At 39.6% G+C, this 26,147-nt stretch overlaps 1 protein-coding gene across 5 annotated transcripts in view; it reads left to right on the top strand.

Moving 5' to 3' along the window:
* Positions 1 to 8,541: 8,541 nt before the first annotated feature.
* CBLB (Cbl proto-oncogene B) overlaps positions 8,542 to 26,147 on the top strand; it is a 128,495-nt gene continuing 110,889 nt past the window's right edge. For 2 of the 5 annotated variants that reach the window (XM_041422452.1, XM_041422454.1), the window contains exons 1-3: positions 8,567 to 8,698; positions 9,598 to 9,756; positions 19,319 to 19,569. In XM_041422452.1, the coding sequence (XP_041278386.1) occupies positions 9,610 to 9,756; positions 19,319 to 19,569 (398 nt within the window). In that variant the 5' untranslated portion in view covers positions 8,567 to 8,698; positions 9,598 to 9,609. Of the gene's footprint in view, positions 8,699 to 9,504; positions 9,757 to 19,318; positions 19,570 to 26,147 lie in introns of all 5 variants that reach the window. The other 3 variants (XM_041422450.1, XM_041422453.1, XM_041422451.1) reach the window with 3 other exon arrangements.

The raw sequence follows: 26,147 nt of genomic DNA on the forward strand, positions 1-26,147 counted from the left end.
CTTTTTTCCCTGGAAGTTGTACAGTCTCATCAGCTGTGTTAGATAGTGAAGCCAGACAGCAAAGTGGCAATTATGTCATATCCACACAACAGTGTGTGGACAGTCTTGCTGAGGCTCTTACAGAAGAAGTCCACAGCCAATTTATATAGCATTGAAGAATTGAGGAGTTAATGAATCCATATTATTCTCCTTCAATCTGACAATATTTAAGTATGCTACACATGAAAAATAAACAGCCCAAGGCATGTACCTATGGAAAAAGGGAAGTGTGTGTTTAAAACCAACTTCAGAAAAACTATGCACAGAGGAAAGTGTTCAAGGGTTTTAGAATTAGCAGGCAACTCTGCACCTCAATGCACCTTCAAAAAGAGAAACCTTCACATTCAGTAAATTTTCCATTATCAAATATCTACTTTTATGAGATCAGCCTGCCTTTTCAAGGATCGATGAACAGACAATTAGATCACTACTTTCCTCTCAAAATTCTGGGTGCATTGCCTCTAGGGAAAAGGAAAATCCATGCAAAAAATTTCCAAGACACAGGCCTTTCCTACTGCCTCCAAACTTTCCTTGTAAGTTTTGGACAAAACCATGAAGTATTAAAAACTCATATTCCTTTCTACCAGGACTGAGTAAAACATTACACACAGTCCACACTGCTGACATATAAGAATATTAACAATATTTCTTGTGAAAAACAGCATTTAGACTCTCTTTTCATAAAGGCACAAAAAAAGGTAAACTTGAAAATTAGGGACAATATAGGTAATATTATTGCCTTTTATTCATATCTACATAGAAAACCTGAAGAGAAATTTTCACTTAATGTGGCAGACTGAGTACCAGCCATGTACTATACCTGATGCCAAAATTATACAGCTGTTGAGAGATACAAGGCTTTAATCATAAATATTTAATTCCTTAAAAAGTGACACTGTGACATGGTAGGGCTAATTTGCAGAAAAGCATGATAAAACCTATGAGCAGCACAGATTACTGGTGGGTATGTAGAAAAATTGTATTGGAGTGTTCATCCATCATGGAGTCAGTTCTGATGAAGAAAGAGTTTGAGAAGAACTGTACTACATAAGAATACATTTTTCGCTATCCCCTATAGTACTACACTATTTCAAGAAAAGTTGTAAAATACCAGACCCTTTTAAAAAGCCAAGAATAACAGAATGCAGAGAGGAAAATACTGGCACAACAGCCTTGTAAGCCATTACAGCTGGTTTTGCATTTACTAGCAAGTGAATGGTAACTGAACAAAATAAAAACACAGGGAAATAAATCTGCAGAGTGAAAAAACTGAAACCCAGAGTGAAATAAAATCACATTCCTAGTAATTAAAACTACTTTTGTGCCTTGGTACAAGGGTCACAATGTTCTGCTGGACAACTCCTGACTGTCTAAACAATGGGGGCATCCATGTAGAACTGGATACATTGAAAACTTGACAGGAAAATTAAAGAAATTCAACAAAATAGGTTAATTCAAGCTTCACTTCATTATTAGTTTTACTTTGACCTTTTTATATTTCCTTGGACACAATGTGCCTTAATCTGAAACTTAATGGAATCAAATGTTATACTCTGCCACACAACAGAATTAATAAAACAATGCAAAAGCACATTTCAATATAGTGTTCACTATTGTTCACAATATGACTTCTTGATGCAATAAAACGAATATTTTCAAAAGAAAAAAATCATTTATACTTATTGCTCTCCCCAGAAGTCTGATTCACTGGTTTTCATTTCTCCTCTGAGGGAAAAAAAAAAAAAAAAAAAGAAAAAAAAAGAAAAAAGTCACTAACTGCATTCTGAAGACTGAGCAATTGATGCAAAAATCTTATCAGCTCACTCTGAAAATAACCGAATGCTCTGAAGTATGCAGCAAATAATCAGAAGTACCAGATACAGTTTGTGTTACGAAACAGCCCATGCAAAAGGTCAAAAATTACTCAGTTCTATTAAAACAGCAACCTGCCTTACAAAATACATGATTTACTTTTCAGTGTGGAAAAAATTATTTTAAATGGAGGTAAGTAAGCAGAGGGAAAAAAACCCCAGCTTGTTTATTCTACTAAAGACAAAAGGTTCCTGCCATTGCTCACAAACAAAATATCAGCAGAACTGGAAGCACACAGGAAACACAAGATACACCACAAATTCACAGTCAAGGAGTCAAGCAGATTATAGTACAAAAAGTTGTCTTGTTTTAGTAGGACGAACAAGAATACTGGAAGTGACAAGGAAGAAGCAGAAATTTAAGCAAATAAATCATCATGCTTAAGCCATGATTTCCTAGCACTGCATCACTCCCCTGTTTAAGATGCTATTTTACTCAACTGAAAACATGGTTTTCTGAAGGAAAAGCCTCTATGACAGTGTCTCATCTGACTATTTCAATTAAAGCCACTAGCAGTATCGTTCAAATCTCCACTAACTGAGCTTTCAACTTGCAGAAGCGCAGAATAGACACAGGCTTCTTTCCTGTCAAAGCACAACTCCTACTCCAGAGAAAGATGGCAATGAAAAGCCCCGGGAGTATTTTACAACCTCTTACCACAAGCTGAAAATCTTAAACATTTTGGCAAAAAAGAGCTATTTGAATGGAAAACCTCCTAATCATCAAGTCAAACAAGAAAACCCAGTTGTACTTTGGCAAGACATTAAAAAGGATGTTGGAGTTAAAGATTGTTTTATCAGACCGAGATTGGGAAGAGCTATCATGGCACTCAGAAGGAACAGGGGGATAATAAAAAATTAAAAAAAAAAAAAAGAAAAAAAGAAAAAATAGATGTAGGCATTGTTTTTTTATGCTATTGCACAGATGGAGCAAATTCAAGAAGTTGTACAGAATGACAGGACTTAGTTAAAGCCTTTGCACCTGCTCTGGCAGATGGATGCAATTAATAACAGAAAAGAAACAGAAGAACACTCCCTGAGGGGTAGGTTGTTTTAAAATTAAGCTGACACACTTTTTTAATACAATATATTAAGGCGGAGATGCGTTTTGAAGTGGGCTGTCTAGTTTACAGCAAACGAACTCATTAGTGAGGTGTGTAAACAAACACAGGCCTGGCCCCACAATTAGTTTTCATACTCATTCTGCAAACAGAAAACACATTTTTAATTACTCATCGTCAGGCAAATGGATGTGCCGTATTTTGCAAGGAAAACAATATCATACGCAAGTAGATTTGCTCCTAGTGTAAAGGAAAGATTTGAAAATGTGAGCACAAGAGCCTCAGTCAGTTAAATTCCTGCCCTTGAAAGACTTCTCTCCTCGAGAAGCCAGTTGAAAGCAATTTCATTATTTGCAGCCCAATCAAAATGAATAAAGATGAACCATCTCCTATTACACTGTGCATATGCATGTGTGTATATTAATATGCATACAAACCCCAACAAAATCTGTCTAGTTACTGCAGCCACAATGCTCTAGGCACACCATGAAGTAGGGTAGTACATTATTAAGATACTGCTGAATAGTTTTGGCCCTGCTGTTTCCCCAAACAGATCCCAGGGAGGTTCAGGGTTAGCACAGGTGAGGATCACTACTTGGATGTGGCGGTGTGAGGGGGTGGTGAGGCTGGTGTAATTTCAGGAAGGATGGTGGCGACCACCCCTGTGCCAGCCTACCTGGCCTCAGGGACCAAGAACAGTGCCTGGCCCATTTTATTTACAGGTACAGACACAGCTAAATTTAGCTTGCCTTTCCACATCAAGGATAAAAAGAGGATTTAGTTACTCAGCAGGGGGAACTAATACAGCAACACTGTATTATCATTAGTTGTACTGCAACAGCCTGCTGCAGCAATGATGGATCTTTACAGTGAACAGAAACTTGGAAAGGCAGCCTTTTTTTTTTCTATCTTGCAGTAGTTCAACAGCAAAGTGGGTTAAACTATTACACTATTCACATTTCATGTGTGAAAAGAACAAATTTTCACTTCTAGAAAGCAGTAACAATTTTTTTTAAAAAGCAAGCTTGAGTATTTGATGACTATGAAAAACATAATATAAGTAAATAGAGGAAAAATAACAGTAGCCAAATTAACTAGATTATAATCTGACAACAAACTGCCACTCTCATCACTAATTCTCTCTAAGTAATTACCCACTAAGGCAAGAAAAGCACCTACTATTATTATTATACCAACTTATATTATCAGTAAGAGAATATTGAGTGTCACAGGTGATTGGTTTTGCTTTCTGTCTCTCAGTTTGCTACAATAAAACCGAGGTAAGGACATTGCAAATCTATTTTAAAAATTATCCATGATGCTGGCTTGCAGCTTATAAACCCTTTTCTGGACTTTTTTTTAGATCTAAATATCCTAGCATTCTTGAGGGCACTGCAAAATAATAACATGGAACCATTTTGCATTTACTCCACTTTAATATTCTTAACAACTATTACAGGTGATTATGCAGTAACTGAATACAGGAGAGAAGAGTAGCATAAGATACTGTATGTATCTAGAATGGGCTAGCCAAAATGTGTTTAAGCAAATAGCCCTGGAGCTTATCTGTTATTACAATAATTATCTTTTCTCTTTTTTGGTTGTTTTGTTTGTTTGGGTTGTGGTGTGGGGGTTTCTTGTTTGCTGGTTTTGTTTGTTTGGTGTTTTTACAGAACAGATAAAGGTAGAACACCAAAATACCAGTAGGTCCCAGTGGCCCTTGAAGCTTCAGTTTCCCTGCAAAGAGGGACCTGCTGCTTTTTGCTGGGGCAATGCACATCCTGGGAAGAGGATGACCTTGTCAGAGCTCAGCCATTAAACCAGTGCCTGACCCTGCCCCACAGGACACTACACCCCCATGAACAGCTGCCTTTTCATCACATCGTACATATTCAGTGTAAACACCAAGGGATAAATTTTAAAGTTTAAGGGTGCTGGGACAGCCAGGATATTATGTTACAATTAGCAAGAAGTCATTTCACATTCAATTTTTTAAATTGAGGGCTTAAGCTTTACAAGCATTGCTACCATATCCCTTAACTCAGCATATTATATAATATATGAACCTTGTCTTATTTATGTTGCTATAAATAGAACCCACATCTGTCCTCTTCATTGTTTTTATGTTTCAATATATTTGGGTATAAAGCCACTTGTACCACAGCAACAAACACAAAAAATGACAAAAGCTCCCAAACCACATGCATTGACTGACTGCAGAAAATCAGTAATATTTTAATAGCTGGTGAACAAAGAAAACCAAACCAAAGCATCTCTCTTGCTTCCAATGCCTGTCAATTGCTCTTTGAATGGAATTCATTCAAGAGCATCAACATAAAGTTTCATTCATAAGGCAGGCAGTGTAATAACTCCAGAAGAATGAGAGTCACCAAGAAAGTAAAAAAACCAAAAAAACCTCCACAAAAACCCAACAAAACCCAAAACAGTTAACAGATAGGAAAATACTACAATGGACAAATGTAAATGTTAGCTTAATCTTTTGTATCTGTTTTCTCCCTACCAAGCAGCTGGGTTTTTCAAGAAGTTGCATGATATTGCTTTTCAGTAAAATGCTTAGACCTAAAATCCCTACTTTACAAAGTAGGACTTAGGAGAGTTCAGTTCAAGGCTTTTTTTACTGTCCTGATTCCTTCATCATATCCTGACTCCCAAACACCTTTACTCCAATTTTCACCACAAAATTTTACCAAATCCTGGAAGACATTTTAATGCCGCCATCATTACATGACTCATTAGTACCTTGACTAGGCTGAGGATTTGTCTCATGTAATATACAAATCTTAAAATCTCACACCTCAGACTTACTGTCCTTTATTCTGTAGCGTTTTCATAGACTGATTAAATCACAGATCAAATCTGTAATATTCTTCAATATAATAACAAGTATTATCAACATTCAGTTGGAGAGCTTGTAAGTAAAAGAGATCTGTGGAGCCATTTTAACTGTATATACAAAATTTTTGGACCTTAGACACCAAACTTACACATGTACCTTACACGTAGCCCAAACAGAAAGACACTTTCCTGGAGATTTAAAGTTCCTGACCAAGGTTTCTGCATTAAAACACCCTGTGTTCTCTCAGTGGATCTATACATAGCAGGTTAGCTTCCTAGTTTAGTCGACCAGACAGCCTGAAGCCGGGGAGAAGGAATGCCTGGACATTAACACAGTGCTGCTGACCTGTATTAAAATATTCCAGGTGGCCAGTGCCTTCAGCCACCACCCTTAATCCTTACACACCCCAAAGACCCAGCGGGCCAGCGCAGTCTTTATGTGCTAACTGCTAACAAGACATGCCCTGAACTTCAAACACAGCAGATGTTTGCTCCACTCCTCTCAGCCTCACCTCTTAGCTGTCTCCTGTCAAACAGCCTTGTCACTCTGTGTGCTTGAAGCCACACCAGCAGTGCTATGTCTTCTTGCTCTTCCACAGCACAGCCCGCAGAATCCCGACCTGTCTTTAACAGCCTTGAAGCTGAAGCCATAGGTATCCCTTCCACCTGCTCTCCCAGCTGGCTTGCTTCCAATGTACTCACATGACCCTCTGAGGACTGCAATTCCCAGAACATCTGTACTTACTGTACAGCACAGGCAATGAGAGAACACTGCTTGAAAACCACTCACTTTCCCCATGGAGCTGGCTACTCCCTTAGCAATGCAGCACGGATGCAGAGGGATGCAGGGAAGCAAGCTGCTCGCTCCTGCTGGCCCTGCACTCGGATGAACTGCAAGACACCATGACTCAGCCCCAGACGGCTACCAAGAGCTCACAGATCACAGCTCTTGGCAGAGTGTGGGATATGAAGGGAATGACATAACAACAATGAAAACAAAGCAATCGAGAACAGGAACTTTACAAGTTCTGAAAAACCGTCAGCTCCTCTGTTTTTTTTTACAGCCAAATGAGAGATAGCAACAGAGTAAGCAGTCACTGTCAACTTAATCTTACAAAAGATTAGAAAGCTGAGCTCCAAAGAAAAAAGGGATAGGGACATCAGCCAGAGAGGTTTTAAACCAACACAGGGAAGAGAATAACAGTGACTACAATAAAATGAGAAGCTTCCAACCCACTTAAGGCAAGTAACTGCCAATTCATATTTAAAAGCTATAGAGGAACAACCTTTGAGGAAGACATTATTGATAGGATTTTATTGTTTTATGTGTTCAAAAGAATAACACGACACATTTTAAATCAACACGAAGATACCTGCACTAAAAATACCTATAAATTAAATTATGAATAAAAGCAACACTGAAATACTCTGTGAGTTTTTCTACTGTTTTTCCTGACTCCTATTTCAATAAAAAAGTCAAATCCAAGAAAAAGTAGGGAAAGAACCAAGAAAAAGAGCCAACCATTAAAAATCTTTGGAAAAAAAAGACTACACTTTGCAGATGTTTTGAAAACCAAAACTTAAATACTCCTTTAATACAATTGTCTTTAGAAAAGAAAAACTTTCGTGCTAAGTATTGCATTTTTGTTTCCTTTTATGACAGCTCATTAGAAGATTAACCCTTGCAAAGTATAATTACTCCCTGGACAATCTTCAAAAGGATCTGAAGTCAAGTGTCTTGCACCCTATGCAGGTAAGCCTCGCTCTTTGTGGCATTCAGTCAGTTGAATTTTATTTACCATATCCCCAGGGGAAGTGCTCATATCAAAATAACGGCATATAAAAGGGCTTTTTAAACCAGAAAGTGCTTACATTTTCTCTCCCCACCTCTTGGAACTCTCTAGCCCATTCCCACCATGGAAATAGGGAAATCTCAGCACTTGCTTAATGGCAAAGATCCCTCACTCTCTCTCAAAAAAAACCAAACAAACAAACAAAAAAAGAACAAAAAAAACCACCCCCCCCAAACCCCCCCAAAAAAACAAAACAAAAAACCCACCTCCCAACAACAACAAAAAACACACACACACACACAAAAAAAAAAAAAACAACAAAAAAAAAAACCAATAAAACAAGAAAAGAAACCAGACAGAGGGGAAAAAAAGTTCTTTTTCTCTGTGGCCACAAAAAACCCCCAGCGAGCTCCCAAAAGCGCGAAGGGGGAGCGCGAAGGCAGCGCGCTCCCACGGGCGGCAGGCGCTGGCAGTTGTTAACGCACGCTAAACGCTCAGCAGGCACGGGTCCCACGGCCTCCCCAGCGGACGGAGGGACCCGCTGCCATAGCCCCTGGAGACCCCACAGCCAGAGACAATGTCTGCGTCCCCACGAAGGCAACCCGCAGCCGGCCGCCACCACCCCCAAAGGCCTCCGGCTGTCCCTCAGCCGGTGGGACCAGAGCTCGACCCCGGCCGCCCTGCTGCCCCTCCCGCCCCTGCCGGCCGCTGCCTCCAGCCCCCTCCCCGTCCCGAGCCCGCTCCCCGCCGCTGCCCCGCCCCGTGACTACACACACGCCCATTTGCTAGATGCCGTGTCAATCAAGAAAATCTCTCCTTGCGATTGGCTGTCGTGCGGCAGCATTCCCGCCCCCGTGCAGAGGGCCGCGCTGGTGGCGCGGCGCGCAGGCGTACACGCAGTGTTGTCACGGGGGTGGGCATGTTCCGAGGAGAGGAGCGGCCGCCAGCGCGCCGCGGGGAGGGGGCGGGCGCGGCTGAAGGAGCGGGGCCGCCGCCGCCGGGGAGCCAGCCTCACTTCCTAGGAGTGCGGGGGGACCACAGCCTGCCGGGGGCTGCGAGCGGTGCCGCAGACAGACCTGTGCGTGTGCATCTCTCTCTTTCTCTCTCTGTCTCTTTTGCATGTGCCTGTAGGACTCTCGACACACGCGCGCACATTCCCAGCCACCCACCCGCCGGGCGGGCTGGGCTGGGGTGCGGGAGGGCGATGCGGGCGGCAGGGCAGTTGTTCTCCACGCTTCCCCCGGGGCAGCGCTCGCTCGCCCGCCGCCAGCAGCAGCCGCACGGGGCAGAGTCCTGCGGGGCGGCCGGCGCAGAGCGGGACGGGCTCGGGCGGCGGGGCGGGATGCGCTCCGCCTGCCTCCCGCGGCACTGAAGCCGCCGCGGCCGGAGGGAGGAGAGCCTCGTCCGGAGAGACGCTTCGCCTGCGCTCCGCTCCGCCGCGGGGGCCGAAGAACCTCGCTGCCGCCGCCTGCTCCCGGCTCTCCCGGCGGCCGCTCTCGCCCTTGGCGCCCGGCCGTGCGGTGCCGGTCCGTGCGTGTGCCGGGAGCCAGGTCTGTGCGTGCCGCTGCCCCCGCCTGCCCTGCGGGTGCCTGCCTGCTGCCTTCCTCTGCTCCCTCCTCCCGCTCCTGCCCCCGCTCCGCCGCGGCCTCTTTTGTTGTGCGGGGCCGGGCATGTGCCCGCGGCCGGCGGGCGCAGGGACGGGCAGGGGCGCGGCGCGGAGCCGCGCGCGGGTGTGTTCCCCCCTCCCAGCTGTCGGTGTTGACAATAAATCCGGGATCGCTTCTGCCAATGTAAACCCGGGCCAGGTGGGTTTACGCTGTTTGTCATGAAAAGTTAAGCTTGTTCCTAAACATGCCCTGATCTTGCCCTTTCCTGCCCGTGAAGAAGGAAGTGTTGCCTCGCAGGCTGCGGCGGGTTCTGTGACAAGATGTTTTCGGAGCACCTTGTGAGCCTGTGTTTCTCTGTCGTTGCGGCCAGCTTGGCTCCCAGATGGCCAATTCCCTCAACGGCCGGAACCCGCGCAAGGGACGGATCCTGGGCTTCATCGATGCCATTCAGGATGCTGTGGGCCCCCCCAAGCAGGCAGCTGCTGACCGCAGGACTGTGGAGAAGACCTGGAAACTTATGGACAAAGTGGTGGGTGTCTGTGCGTCCGTGTGTACACACAGTGAAGAACGGGGCTATGGGGCTGTTTACATAGGTACACAGGGGCAAACGGCTTCTTCCTGCAGCTCTGAGTGCTGTGCTGCATGTGCCTCGGGAAGTAAAGGGACTTATGTTTTAGGTTATTTAAGCATCATTTGTCTTTTTTTTTTTCTTCTTTTCCAGTGGCCTCTGGCTATGTTTTTTTAATCTTGGTTTGTGGAAGGAAAACAAATGTGTGTGTTTGCCTTAGGCTATTGTTATTTTCAGATCCTTTAAAATGACTTAAAGTTGAAGAGTTGTCCTAACCAAAAGCTGCTTGACTTAGACTTGTAATCACATATTCTGTGTGTTTCATGTTGTGTCACACTGTTAGTCTGCAAACAAGACCTCTGAAGTATTAAACTTCAGTTAAGCTAATTGTCCTGTGAGATATGTTGGTGATGGCAACATAGATGTATTTGTGCTTTTAGGAATGTGCGTGGGGACTGGGGGATGTCACTCTTGTCAGTTTAGTAAACAGATTAGTATGGCATGCCTAACTTTTTAAGTATGTGTTCTGCATTTTAATGACTTATAAGTACATCTACTATTAATTTTGAAACTAGAAATACACTGTACTGAAACTCATTTTTCAGGAAGTGGGGGGATAGACTGTAGCTTTTTAGCTCTTACACTTCCCCTCACCAGCCTGATACATTTTGTTTGGTATTCTTTGAAATGACAGCTTGTATCATAATAGATTATCCAGGAGAGTGCCTTACTAGTGGTAGGAAGAGTTTGATTGTAACATGGCTGGCTGTTCAGGAGATGCAGGCACTCTGCTTTGCAGGCTGGGTGATGTTTAAAAGCTTCCTCTTGGAACTGCTGAGCAGTGAGGATTACTACATGTTGGCATTGGGGCTGTATGGTGATGCAGTTATCACTTTTTAACTCTGTGATTCTTTGTGATTTAGTGCAACTCTTTGCTTTCCCCGTGGCTCTTGTGAAATAAGATGTTCAACATTTCTTAATGTTGATAATTAGTTATACTGGCAGGGTGGACACTAATGTAGTATGCCCTTATAAATGTTTAAATATTTTTTGAAGTCCTTGTAGGCTATTTTTGGTGCTCCAAGAATCAAGTATCTGTATTTCCACTGTGTTTGCTGGCAGCAATTACAAACTGAAACCCCAAGTTTAATAAAAATGGTTATTATCACAGAGACACTGTTGAAATTTTCCTGTCAGTGGTCAGGATGTTGTCAGTGAGTTCTCTTGTATTAAGGACTGCAAGTACTCGAAAGTAGGTACTCTTCCTCAGTAGGAGGAAGTTTTCAGCTTGGGAACTAGGAATCTGGTTTGTTGTTGTAACCACGTGGGGAATGCAGAACTCTGATTTCCTTGTGTCCGGCCAGATCTATATAGTAAGGTTATACCCTAATTTTTTTGTAAAATCACAGTTACCAGAAAGTCTTTATCCCACTGCTTGGACTTCTGGATTGCTTTCACTCATCTAGTACAGGATAGCTGTATTGGTCACAGCCCATCAGAACAGCTAGGAAGGCCTGTTTGGTAGAAGTCACTGGAAAGGCTGGGCACTGTGCTTCCTTTTTCATTTTACTGTATAAGTGTCCTCAATTTGGATCTTTAATGTATCCTCTTTAAGCTGCTCTCAGATAATCAAATTTTATTTCCAAATTTTATTAAAGTATACCAGACAGGATGATGTCATAGTGTGAGAATGCTCTAGCTTGTTGGTTGAGTTTTTAGCATTTGGTACTTGTAGTGAAAGGATGTGTTTGAGCAAATTTAATATGCTGGCAAACCAATTTAAATCTCATAGCCTTGTGTGGCAGTAGGCACAGGAAGGTAATTTTTTCCTCTGTCTAGATCAAACCCAGGGATTAAAATCAGGAATAGAAACCTGCTCGGTCAACTGTTGTTTTAAATCCAATTTCTGGAGTGTGTCCTGTGACTGATTTCTGTGGTGGGTGACTGATCAAATTAATACCTAGTGAAGGCAGAAGTTCTGCCAAGTCAGTTGGGTGCTGCCCATAGTAAGGTTGTGGCTTCGAGGCCTATATTACTTGTTGTAATAACAGTTATGCTTGTTTATTCTTTAACTATAGTAGCTGTGATAATCATCTTATTGCTGTAGTAAGGTAGTTGAAGTTTTCCCCCAATCTAATGATGTTAAGAAAATGAATAATGGAAACAAAGCAAAGCTTTCATCTTGATCAAACACTGAAAAAAGAGCAGTCTTAAAAACTAGTGGCAGAGCTCAATAATTTGTGGTTTGCATTTTTTTCTTTTTTAAAATTGCTATCTTCTATCTTTCCTTCATTTCTTTCTGTAATTTTGTACTCTGGCAGATGAGGTTTTCTGTATTAATTACTTGTTTGCAACAATAAGGGATTAACTAAACATTCCCGCCCTATAAGAACAGTACAGTGAGGGTGGTTTTGTGGTGTATGCAAAAATTCTGGCTACCTAGACACCATGCAAACTTCTTTGTGTAGAATTGGTTATGTGTCCTGCTTTCAAATTGTTCAGATTTTGTGATAATGCCAGTTTTCCATGGGCTGATACTTCAGGTTGGAATAGGCAGAATATTGCAGCTCTGTTTGGGTGCTTTCTCTTTAAACTTTTATTATCAGTTTGAAAATAATAATGGATTTTGAAAAGGAATTCTTTAGCAGGACAGAATGTTTCAATAGTGCTCCTCCTTAGAGCCTTGTTTGTAGAAGTTACCATAAGCAACATTCTTGCAGGGAATAAAAAATAATCTGCATGTAGATAATCAGTGAATGTAAATTGCTATCTGTCCGTATATATTTCCTTTTTATACTTCATCCATTGGGATCTATACTTTTTGTGGTTTATTGGTATGTCTTATGTAAATTTACAATATTAACTGCATTATTAAAGGGAAAGCAATATTAGCATCAATGTCAAGTTTCTCTGCTGCTTTTCTCATGGGTAAGCAGTAGCTTTATCATTAAGAAACAAAAATACTTCAATTTCTGTGTAATGCTGAAGATAATATTTATTTTATGCCTAGCCTTGGTTTTCAATGCTTGCATTGTATAAGAACTTTGACCATATATCTCTGGATTTGCAGGAAGCAAATTACTGTTTTTAAAACACCATCTATGTTTTAGAAAGTTTTTATCCTGTAAATAAATGAAAAATTAATATTGCTAACAAATAACTCAGGTGTTCCTTTAAACTGTGCATAAATTGCATGAGTTTTTGGTCTTCTGAGTTTGTAAACCTGGTGGCTTTTAAAACCTAGACCCTAGCCATGTATTACTATTAGAGAATAATGGTATGTTGAGACCAACTTTGGGAGAGAATTACTACTATGTAAACTTTGGAGTAGTTAGGTCTGTTTACTGCTTGGACTATTTAGAGTTGTCAGTACTACTTTTTCACACTTCACTCCTCTGGGACTCAAGCTGGTAAAATCATGATACATTCTGAATGGTATTTTTAAAAACAGGTGTATTTCATCAACTTTTAATCACTTTTCATTCCTCCTATGCATCGGGCCTGAAAATAATTAAATTTCCTACTATGAAGATTAACAATATTGACTAAACTATTTGGGTGCACTGTCACGGCCCAACAGTTGCTTGACTCTGACTGTATAAATGCAGATGGCATTGATTTGCTATTTAAGAATTATTTAAGAGCAAACTAGAGTGCTTCTCCAAAGCTTATACTATTGACTTAGTGAGTAAAAGCTGTGTTACCTCTGCATCTTAGTATTGTGGTTTTCTTTAAATTAACATCTGTCAGCATCTGAGTATACAGAGCATGGTAGTTGAAACTATGAGTGCATTGGTTATCCTTTGCAAAACTTCATGTAATTGATTTGATGGTCAAAGTTGGTAGGAAATCTTACGTCCGGTGTACGCTGCTTATGGAAAAAGAATACAAAATTAAACAGGAACAGAAGCTTCTTTCTAATTGGAAGGAAGTAAAATTACCCTCCAAAGTCAACTGTCCTTGTATGTCTGTGGCATCAGCATTCTTATTGTTTATTCTTCCACTATGGAAACATATGGTTCAGTTGCAGTGTGGTGGCTGTTGAACAAGCACTTATTGTATTCTCAGGCAAAAAGATGGGTGTTTGGGTCACCTCTGCTTATATTCTGACAAGAGCTTTTTTTCCTATGGAAAATGAAATGCATTGCAGTTAAGGTAACTTCAGGCAGGAAGAAATCCCTGTCGAAGAAGCATAATGTTCAAACTTGGACCATTTTCCTTATTAGGTCCTCCTTATTAAGTTTTTCAGAATTCATTGTTGTGGATGTTGTGGACTGCTGGAGAATTATGGTATTTTAACTGCAGAGCTGCCTTTATGCTGTTTGTGGTGTGTCAAGGCGTTTTCTAATTCTTTGTTTTGTGCAACGTGGCAGAAGAGCTTGTTCACTTGGGCAATTTGTAAGTGTAGTTTTGGAAGTGTGTGAGCACTGATGCTCCAGTTGTTCTGACCCATTCACTGCAGCTGAAAACAGTGTTTAGCGGATGTCCTAGTCATTAGATACTTACTCAGTTTTAGCTGAGTTACTTTCCTTGTATTGTCTTTGACTAGCCTTAGGTGTTTAAACAGATTGTGTTAAGGCTGCTATGCTTTGCTTGAACAAGGGTCCTTTTATCAAATGAATCAGGGGCTTTCAACTTTGCTTTAAAAAGTGAATAGAACATCTTAGCAAGAAATTAATTGTCTATATACAATTGGCCTCCATTACTCTCATATCTGATGATGGTGTGAAAAAATGCCTTATAATAAATATAAGACAAATATCTTCAAAAGTGTTATGAGTAGTGGCCTTTATATTGGTTAGGGGTGGGCGAGAAGGGGAGAGGGGATTAATGTTCTTCTGCAAAGAAACTAGAGTTCAGTTGTCTGGAAGTTCCAGAGTTAACTGTTTCAAAATCAGTTTCTGGTAGATTAAGGTAATGCCTCAGTTTTCATAGAGTTGCAGTCTTATTGTTTCTGTGATTCTGGATTAAGTACTTGGATTTTCCCTATGTGTGAGCTAGTGAAAGCAGCTTAATTTTGTCTCAGTTTGCCTCAATAAGAGATATTTTTTACTAACTTGCTTACTGCCTTTCATTTTTTACCTCTGAGTGCTTGCTAAATATATACATGCTTACTTCCAGTCATAACAATACAAAAATCACACAGTGATATGATTCATGTCCGCTCCTGATGTGTTGGTGAGAGTTGTCTTGTAAAGTGCAGTATAGATTTCTTTATTTTAGGGGTGTTGGGATTTTTTTTTTGTTTATTTGTTTTGAGTTCTGTTTTCTTTTGAAGAAAGGTCTCTGCAAATCTTTTGCGTCAGCAGGTGTCTTTTCTTATTGCTTACTTTTAATTGTGAACTGCTGTGGTATGTGTCAGGACATCCTGACTGGAAACCATATGGTTTACCAACCATCTCCTTACAGACTTACTTCCTTTGAAGCCTTGTGTACTCTGTAAAGTGGAGGAAATCTTATACTACTTCAGTGGATCTATGATTTGAACATTAATATTAGTATTTTTTCAATTATAATGCATAAAGCTAATGAAGGTGTTGAAGAATTTTTGTGTGGCTTTCTTAAAAGCTTGTTCTAAAATGGAAGGTTCTGGTAATGTGCTGTATTTGTCTCTCCAAATTCAGGAGAAAGGGTAGCCTTTTAAACTATCTTGTATGTAATGAAGTGAGACTAAAGAAAACTTTCAAGAACTTCTGGAAGAGAAAATACTTCTTCCTTATAACTTGATATTCTTTTTGTATAGCTGAATGGACTGACTGTTCAAAATGCAGCAACCAGTATAAGCAAATTGTCTTTTCTTGCTTTCATATTTTAATGGTATTTCTGATGTATATGAAATCATTTATATTCTGCTTGTTGGCACATCTGATCAAAAAGATAAGCTTCAGAAAGATAATTAATTCTTTGTTCATGAGATTTAAGTTAGGGTAAGTAAGTAATTCAGAATGATTGCAGCCTTCTCTGCTTGTGGTCTGCTCTCACTGCTGACTTTTTTTCTCTGAATAAACATTTTGATTTTTCAGATTTTTTTTTCCCCTGTGCTTGTTACTTCAGAGAGTTGTAAGGTTTGATCAGTGACAGATTTGTTTCACCTGTAGTTGGTCTTCTGAAGAATGTTGGTCTAGTTTCAAGTTTTCACTAAACCAGAAATCACGGTGAACACAAAGTTCAGAGGAAAAAAAAAATCTGCTTTTCATAAAGATTTTCGCTTCTGTATTTGGGATTCCAGTTCTTCTTACTCTTCTACTAAGAGAAGTTATTGTATGTCTCTGCATGGATGATTTTTAGGTCTAGCTACACATGTAAGATTCTTTGCCTGTGTTTCTGACACCTCCTTAGAGAATTCTGTCTGTCAACCTGACTTCAGTGCTTTTCTGATCTTGCAAGAATGCTATCATAGCCAACCTTTATTCTTTGAAAATCCTGCTTTAGACATCTCCTAACCCACAACTGGGGCCCTGTTGTCCCTTTTTTTAATCCTAATGACCTTATCTATATCACATAAAATATAAACAAGTTAGTTTCAAAGCTCTTGCAGTTGTGGATTGCAGTTTCAGTCTTCATTACTGGTCAAGAGATGATCAAATATGCTATACTTTTTTTTGTTTCTTTCCAGCACATTCTCAACTTTGAGTTCCTTTAGAAGCCATTAAATTATTTGAGAGTTTGCTGTGGAACTTTGCAGTTTATGTCTAGAAATACCATACTGCTGGTGTTCAGTCTCTGAACCATTCTTCAGCATGTTGAACAGCTCATGTATTTATGTTTGCCTGCTTCCTTTTTTTTTTTCCCCTACCCTACTGAGATGTAAATTTCTCTGGGATAAGGACTGTTCTACAACACATCAGAAGGCTTCCTGATGTATTACCTGGTCTAAAAATTGAAAGAATAATAGAAATTACTAAAATAACAGTCAGTTAAATGAGGAGAGCTATTGCAAATGTTTTAAATACTGTTTCGAATGGTGCTAAACTTTTTTAAAACTTCTAAGTGCTTGACTTTTGTCACTCTATCTCCACTTTTCTATGACCCCCTGTTACCTCAGTCTAATTGCCTGGTTGTGTTCTTGCGCTGTATGTTTCAGACACAAACCATTACCTGTTTGCTTTGCTGTTTGGGGTGCACGAAGGTCTGTTATAGAGGCAGCAGTCTTAAGGCAGCGAATTTCTTAATGGTGTAGATGCAGAAATTACAGGAGAGGTCAGCAATAGTGATAGGGCTCTGAGTTTAGAGAGGTAAGCATTACAGGATACAGGTTTGTTCCCCTCTCACCCAGAAAAGCTCAAGGATGCATTTTTTTTCAAGTCGATAAATTAGTAGGAATAGGCATCTACTTTCAGCAGTATTAAGATGTTTTTATAACCTCATTAGTTACCTCAAAAGAATGTCAAAATCACTAATATATAATGTGGCAATCTCCAAATGATGCCTATAAAACTTTTATACCACATGGTCTTAATTTCTTCATAAGTATTTGCATGTGTACAGCTGCACACACATCTAGAATATGTCCCTGTGCAGTACTTTAGCTGAGCTTGAGTAGCTCAAAAACTACCTGTTAGTTTTAGTCTATTTTTCTTCTAGAACAGAGCATTACAGAACAAACTATCAGAAAATGTAGGTAGCTCAGAGACAATTTTAATCTTGTTATGTTAATGATGTGTAGGAAACAAAGAGTACCTTTCTCTTCCAGTAACATTTCCAGTGGAAACTACATTCAAATAAAGGTGTTCTATTAGCCTAAACTTATTCTTTGATTAATATCTATTCAATTAATGTTTGTGCCATTTGGGATCACAATGATTCCAAGTCCATTGAGATGTTTTCTTCGATATGGTTTAAGTGGCAAAGTTTTAATAGTGAAGGGTCTACACGGTAGTTTTGCTGAGGCACTGCCAGAAGGTTCCCCCCTGTTTAGTAGAGCAGCGAGCTCCAAGATGGATCTGCTGCTGGCCAAGGCCAATCCCATCAGCAACAGTGGTGCCTCTGGGGTAATGTCTTAAAGAAGGGGGAGAAAAGCTACTGTGCAGAAGCAAATTGCAGCCAGGGAGGAGGGGAGTGAGAAAATGTGAGAGAAACACCTCTGCAGCCCTGCAGCTCAGTGTTCTGGCTGCTGGAGCAGATTCCCCTGCAGCCCATGGTGGCGGGCATGCAGCTCCACAGTGGAGCTGACATTCACTGTAAGCCGTGGAGGATTCCGTGCCAGAGCAGGCTGGTGTGAGCTGGGATACCTTAAGGAACCTGTGCTAGAACAGGCTCCTGGCAGGACCTGTGGTCCCATGGAGAGAAGAGCCCGCACTGGAGTGGGTTTCTTGGCAGGACTTGTGTCCCTGCAGAGAACCCAAGCTGGAGCAGTCTGTTCCTGAAGGACTACGTCCTGTGGAGGGGATATGTTCTAGAGGAGTTTGTGAAGAAATGTGGTCTGTGAGAAGGACTCAGGCTGGGGAAGTTCAAAGATGACTGTCTCCCATGGGCTGGACCCCTGTCTGGAGCAAGAGAAGAGTGTGAGGAGTTCTCCCATTGAGGAGGGAGGCGTGGCAGAGACTCGGACTCTGCTCAGGAGTCATGAACTGACCACAGCCCCCATTCACTGTACTACTGTGGGGGAGGAGGTAGAGTGGAAAATAAAATTAGGCCCAGGAAGGAGGGAGTGGTGGGTGGAATGTGTTTTTAAGGTTTGGTTTTATTTTCTTGTTACCCTACTCTGATTTGATTAGTAATTAAATGAATTAAGTTCCCTGAGTCGAGGCTAAGTACCTTAATATTAAGTACTTGTGACAGTGTTGGGTGAATGATCTCTCCCTGTCCTTGTCTTGACATACGAATCTTTCGTTATGGGTAGGGGAATGGGAAAAAAGCTTTGGTGGGCACCTCCTTACCCAACCAAAGCAAAGCACTGAGCTTCTGTTCCAGCAAGGAGCTGGAAAACCATGACCTTATAATATTTTTGTTTCCTGGTTTACAATATCTGTTTTTGAGTGACCTAAAGTCTGTCTGTTGTAGGTAATAACTTTTGAAGCACTATCAGAGTTCAGACCATTTTCTTATGTGCAGAGCTTTCAAAATTATATTTCCCTAGGGTCTCAGAGGTTATATTGTTGGATAAGGAGAGCCAGCAGATGACAAAGTAATTTATGTCAGTTCTTAGTAGATACTTAAACACCTGTAGCTAAGTTAACCTGCAGAAAACAGATCTGTATGAAAATACTGCTCTTGGCATTTTTGCATGCTGTGTTTTGATGTGCTCCTTAGCATATATTAGAGAGGAAAAGACATACTTTCAGGGCAAACCCACAAAATATTTAGGGAAGCTTGTTTACTTTTGATAGATGTGACAAGATGAAGTAAAATTTTACCTCTTTTGACGTTGTTGGAATTTCACAGAATATAAATGAAGTAGGATTTAATTCTTTGGGACTGGAGGCTAAAGAAGTATGTTATACCCGATAAATTGGAAAATATCAGATCAGTTTTTGTCTCAATGGTTTTCTTGTCTTTTACATTCTCTTGTTTTTGCTTATAGGTAAGATTGTGCCAAAACCCAAAGCTTCAACTCAAAAACAGCCCACCTTATATACTTGACATTCTACCTGATACTTACCAACATTTGCGACTTATACTGAGCAAATATGATGACAACCAGAAACTTGCACAACTCAGTGAGAATGAGTATTTTAAAATCTACATTGACAGCCTTATGAAAAAATCCAAACGGGCCATAAGACTCTTTAAAGAAGGAAAGGAAAGAATGTATGAAGAGCAGTCACAGGACAGGTAAGTTAAATACTTAAATATGAAGTAGATCATCTGGTCTGTCTGCATTCTTAACACTGTTGTCTGCAGCCATTGTGTTTTGACATTTTTAATTATTCAAAGAGGAGATATATTTATTGCTTGGATTCATTGACCCTGCAGTTCAATCAGTAATTTGCTGGATTTGTTTCACTGTGTGCTCTTATCTGTCGCTTTGTGACCTTTAAAACCAAGTGCATTTCCTTCATAAAACATTCATTTCATTATAATTATTTATTCACAGGGCTTACAGTATGTAGTTTTTCCTGTGGTAGAGAGAGTGACTGTTCACTTGGATTGGGCTTGACCTCTCTCCCTACCCTAGATCCTTAAACTTTGGGAGCCATGATGGGTATTGGCTTAGAGTTTTCACAAGTGATGAAATGAAGCAAAATAGTAGTCACACTTTTCAGATATTATATGATTTTATGATAAGGTAATGATAATGTTAGTTTCATGCTGTGAAACCTTTTCAGAAATCTAATGGATTCTTGATTTGCAATGGTTCAGTTTTAATAAAAGGAATTAATGCCCGCTTTATCTGCACCCTTAGTGGTAACTGAAGAAGTTTTTAATATTTGATTACCTAATATTTTAGAAAATAATATTTGAGGAAATTCTGTGCAAGATCTGCAATCTTGTTTTGGGAAGAGGGGGTTGCAACGTTGTGGCCATTAGTCTTTGCCTTGTGTGGTATTACTGTAAATTTATGCAAATGAAAGAGACGTTGCTCTTTCTGAACTCTCCTCTTTGTAAAGGAGATAGTGGGGAATGAGATGACAAGTGAATGGAGGATTGAATTCCTGCTCTTCTGTCTGTCTGCACTTGAGCTCTGAGGCAGGCATGATGGCAGTAATAGTTTTACCGCTGGTGAAATTGTTGGTAGAAGTAGTGAAATTGTTGGTAGAAGTAGTGAAATGTCTACAGTCTTGTAAATGTCACTGCTGTTATGTTTGAATTATACATATGTTCCTTCCAGATCTTTGGCCATGATTATAGCTACTCAGTCTACTGTGGTAGTCTTTTGGGCTTGGTAGGGTATCTGAAATTTGCTTGACACCTAAGGACTTTTTTCTTAACATCAAAACTGTCCAGGTGTGAATATACTTATGCAAAAATGCTCCAAGAGTAGCAAAATACACTGTTTAAGGTATTTTAGTGATCAGTAAAGATTTTGATGAATGAATGTTTTTTGTGTTTGAATTTGTAAGTGTGTAAAGCCATGTTTTCACTGTAGATGCATTCTCACCAGAACTCTTCAAAGAGCTGTCCATCGCTGAGCCTATTGCTACCTATTTTTGGTATCTCATTTGGTGTATGAAGAATGACAGAAGTCATTGTGTTTCAAAGGAAATACGAACTTGTTATGACAAGGGAAATTTGACATAAGTAGTTTGATTATATAAGTAGGTTTTATTTTGACTTACCTGTGTTGTATGAAACCCTAATCTAGTTACAGGTTTGCTTAAAGTTAGCAAAAATTAAAGGAAATTTCAGTGTCACTTTTTTGAACTACTTGCTGTGAGCTCTGTACAGTCATTCAGGCAGTATGTTAGTAACTCTAGTTGCTAGAGTTGCTTCTTTCCAGTTACCCATTTAATTTCCTGTGTTAGGGTAACAGTGGTGATAGAGGGACATTTTTTGTGAAGCACAGGTGTGCTTCCTTTGAAGAAGGTGTAGTTAGCATATTTACTGTCTATTTGGGTCATTCTTGTGAGATGGTTGGAGAGGAGGGATTTTAAAACAAATCATACTAACAAGGTGCACTGAATCATAATCATTATTTCAGGCTTTTAAAATCGGTATTTCAGAAGGTGATGGCTATCTTATTTTGCTTAACTGATGGAGTTCAGAGCTTGAAAATAGGAGTGTAATAGAAATGTTTTTCTTGTGTTCAAATTGTTAGCTGTGTTTCCTATACAAATTTCATTCTGACTTAAAAAAAATAGTAAGTGTCACTTTATGATCATGACCCGTGTCATTCCAAGTAAAAGTCTATACCTTTATGATTTCAGTGCATCTTCTTTCATCTACTGGTGATGCTTTATCAGTATGTGTGTCCTAGTTTTAAGTTGAATTAAGGTGTACTTGTTTGCTGAGCCATCTGACACAGTATCTGAGCACTGCTAAGCAGTGCTTTAATATACTTGATCATGCTAATTCTTGGTAACTTAGCAAAAGATGTTTTTATTGTGTTTTCTTTGCTTCCAAATATGCTTGCATTAACCTTATTTGTTAGCGCTGTAGTATAATTGTAGCAGTGATCATTTAAAGATTGTGTTTTTGAAGATGCTTCCAAAATGACTGTCAAATTGTAGTCAATTTGTAGTAGAATTATTAGGAAATAGTCAGTTTTAAAAAATGGTAAGGTAAATGTTGGCACCTGGATAGTTTCTGTGATTGTCATTCTTACTCTGTTTTGGTTTCTGGATAAAAAGGCACCATCGAAAAGAGAAAAGCTTCATTCTTCATAAATTTGATTGGTATCATTTTGGCCTGTTAGCATTATTGACTAATCTTCATTTCTACAGTGATGGTACATTTAGGAACCAGTGCCAATATACGTGATTTTATTTGTGTGATGACACAAAAATGACTCTATTATGAATAATTTATCATAAGTTTTAATTTTCAAAGATCCTTTTGATGAAACAAGTTAGAGAAGCAGCACTAATGCAGTGTAAGCTTTTGTGTCAGCCATTTGTATATAATCTGACTGCCACAGTATCTTGTTTCCATATCAAACACATATGATAGCCATTTAAGAGAAGTTGGTGCTGTCATTCTGTACTCTATTGGATGAGTCTCGCTAAGAAGGGAAAATAGGGTTTGCAAGTTTGTTTCTCGTGCTTAACTGCTTGTTTTCTGAGTATGGTTTCTTCTACAAAATTATGTCCTTTCAGTCTTCTTGCTTAATGAAGTAAGAGATAATGTCCAGTAATTTCTGTAAGCTGTACTAGATATAAACTGCACAGTAGTCTTTCTGTGAATGAAACAATTTTACTTTTTAAAAGGTTATTAGCACAAGCTTATTAGAATTACTGGTTCAGGCTCATCTATTAAAGGTCTTTCTCTGTCTTTGAAGGTTTTGGGGTTGTCTTCTTTTCATTGCTTTTCTTTTTGCCCTTTGTTTATTGGGAAGTAAACTAAAGCTGGAAAGCATCATTTCAGTGAAGTCCAAACTTCCTTCCCTTTTGCTGTATTCCAGAATTAGACATTCAGAAAAAATAAAAACTCTGTTGAATGGCAGTTTTTGAGACAAATGTGTTATCCAGGTGTAGAAATCAAGCACAGAAGTTATAATAAGACTATAGGAAGAATAAAGTGGCAGTGGGAAGATTACATTTGGATTCATTCAAGGTGTTGGACATAGTCCTCACTTCTCACTAATGGAGACAAGTGGGAGGTTTCCTGTGATTTCCTGTAAATCATATCCTTAGAAGAATGTCTTGAAATTGAACTTATTTTCTGACTTTTAATATTGCTTGCCTTCTGCTATAGGCCCTTTGTATGAGGAGAGGCAGAAAAGTATAAAACCAGGGTGTATACTTCTTTATAATAATATCTTAAAATGCTCCTTGGTTCAGCCAGAATTGGTTGGCTGTTTGTTTTAAAGTGGTATTCCAGAAGTGGAAGATAGATATTTCTTAAGTAGTGGATGGTACAGATGAAGATGTCAAGAGGAGAAGACTTGTGGTGATTTTGTAGTCAGTGCAGGAAGGTGTGCATGAAGGAAATGTCAGAGTCCAAGAAGTCCTTTGAGATGATCACAAAACCACTTTTGTTTCTGTCTAGAAAGTCTTACTAAATTATCTTGTGCATCTGGCCATTTTGTGTCTTCATTCAAATTACATGTTTCTATATTGTACAGTTTGTTTAAATGTTGGTGCAGAATTCTTATAGTCTTCTAAGGAGGTCTTGTACCTGCAATTCAAGTGATAGATCAAGTTCTCCTTTGTTACTGTTCATGGCTGTTACTGGAGTTATAGAGTATTCCATTCCTCTTCCTTAAGTCTGTGTTGACAGCTGTGATCAGTTATGGTTCTTGGATCAAGCCCTTGAACTGGTACATTAAAATACACAACGTTCTTTCTGCTGCAGAAATTTCTCACCTATTTCTCCTTATTCTGAAAGTACAGTCTTGATAAGAGGTTAAAATAGTATTAGGATGGGTGTCAGGTGTGCCAGCTGTAATGCAGTAGCCCTTTGTGTACTTCTGTCCTGTGGTGTGAGGTAACTTACCCTGCTTCCTTGAATTACCTCTGCTTATATTACAACCTTGCTGTTTTATTTATAGGAATTTAGGAAGTTTATAACTTAGCTAGCCTCACAACTTGTTTGTGTCTCCAGGCAGAGCAGGTTTTGTTGATTGTGGGAAGGATCAGGAAGAGTAACGTTTTAATTCAGGATGATTTTGTTTGGAGAAGTTAAGATTGTTTTGGCTGATGTTTTTGAAATGTACAGATTCAGAAAAGGATGCTGTTAATGGGCCTTTTCATACAGTCAGTTTTGGCTTTTGGTTGACATCACATGGATAACTTGGTAATTGTTGAATAAAAGTTACAGGCTCCTTGGTGTCCTGTGATTTGTTCTGTTTTCCAAGCATATTATGTAGTTTTTGGTCTCCAGTAAATTCCTCTAAGCTATACATACCATCAGTCTGTTGCTTAACATGATATATAAACCTCTAAACTTAAACTGTCTCAATACATTCTAGATATAATATATTGACTATTTTACTCTAGTCTTGCTGAAGCTGAGAGAAAGGAATCTAGTATTTGGCTTTTTTCCCCTCTTGTATTTATTTACCTGTATTTTTAGATCACTCCTTCACTAGATTTTTAGTAGAAGAAGTTGCCTTACTCTGCTTCAAAGTCTTCTGGAGTGTTGGCCCATTGCTCCTCTGTGTCCCTAGGAAAAGGAGGGCGCTTTCTCTTTCAATGTATAAGGTAATTGGAAATGGAGCTTGGCTACAATAAATAGCCTCTAACAAAGAGGCTGCTTCTGAGAAAAAGTGAGTGCATGACTGATGAGATGGGGTTGCATAGGAGGAGGAAATGCAATGATTTTTTTTCTTTTTAAGCTTTTATGTTATGGTGAGAATTTCCACTCTCTTCTCCCCTCCTGTTCCTTAGATGTGATGTAAAACCAGATGTAAACCCAACAGCTTTATTAAACTCTTTGGTGTACCTGACCCACATGAGCAGTTGAGCTTCAGTGCAGATTTGGTGGAGCACAAGCTGTTTGCTATTTTTGGTTATAGTTTAAATTAAAAAAGGAATGTTACACAAACACACTTTTCAGACAAAGAGACTCTTGTTGCAGAGGGCAGGTGAGAACGCGTGGAGGTTACAAATGGTAGAGCAGTATTATGACAGCTTGTTCTCAGCATAAATGCAAACAGGCTATGTGACTGCAGTTGTTGTAAGGCTGTATTTGAATTTTAGATTCTTTTTTTATCATCTTTAGTGCTTGGGGGCGTGTATTGTCAAATGAGAACAAAGGAAGTATTAGTACCAGAGTTACTTAGAGGCAACTATTTATTCAGGTTGCAGAGGAAGACAAGGATTTCTAAAACCACAAAAGATCCTAATGAAAAAATAATAGCTTGTGAATTCTTATAATTGATTTAGATTCTTGATTCATATCTAGTTGTGTAGAGGAGAGATATGTGCACTTTCACTTTTTACTCTTATAAAATCAAACAGTATTTTGTATGTTAGTGAAAGGTCTGTTTCAAACATTTTACAAGTAATGTGGTGTTGGCAGTCATGTCTGGGTAGAGTTCAGCTGGTTGTAAGGGGATATATGCATAGTCTGATATTTTCCTTGCTGTCTTTTGTATAATTGTTTATGCCTTATGAAAATGTACATGGTGCTGATGCCAAATTTTAAGGTGCCATACCTTATACCCATTTTGGGCAGGTATGAAAGCTCTCAAAAAGCACAGATAGGGGAATCAGTCCTGTAGACTTTCCATATATGTTTCCTTTATGATAAAGCTAATGCTAATTCTGCTGCTAGGATTATACAAAATGACTGTTGCAATGTCTAAACTGACATAATTTTCTGTATGATTTCAGTTTGTCTTTAGAGCATAATATAGGATGGCACAGTAAACTAGGGGAAGTAGGTGGTTTTCTGAACATACAGTACTTTTGGTCAGAGATGTCTGGAAATACTCCATTGCAGTGAGGATACCAGTACCCATTTCTGGTCTGCAACAGCTCTGTGTCTCACATCCCTTCTCCATACTTGCCTGCAGGGTCTGTATAGGGAGCAGCTGTGCTTGTGAGGGCAGAGCATAGTCACCAACTGTAAACAGAGCTGTGTTCTTAGGTACGATAAAGCCCAAGTTAGCAACTTTGGGAACTTTCTGAGGAGCAGGCAGTGCTGAATCCTGAATTTAGCGTGTAGTAGCGAAGTCTGCTGTAATGGACATGAATATGTCTTTCATCAATCACTTTTCTATGTGCATTTGATTTTTAGAAAATTTGGTCTCTGCTTCTCTATCTCAAGAAGTATCCTATATTCAGTGATAAGGTATTTGTTTTAGGATG

This window comes from Onychostruthus taczanowskii, unplaced genomic scaffold, assembly GCF_017590055.1.
Source record: "Onychostruthus taczanowskii isolate IOZ18803 unplaced genomic scaffold, ASM1759005v1 scaffold73, whole genome shotgun sequence".
Taxonomy (NCBI): Eukaryota; Metazoa; Chordata; class Aves; order Passeriformes; family Passeridae; genus Onychostruthus; species Onychostruthus taczanowskii.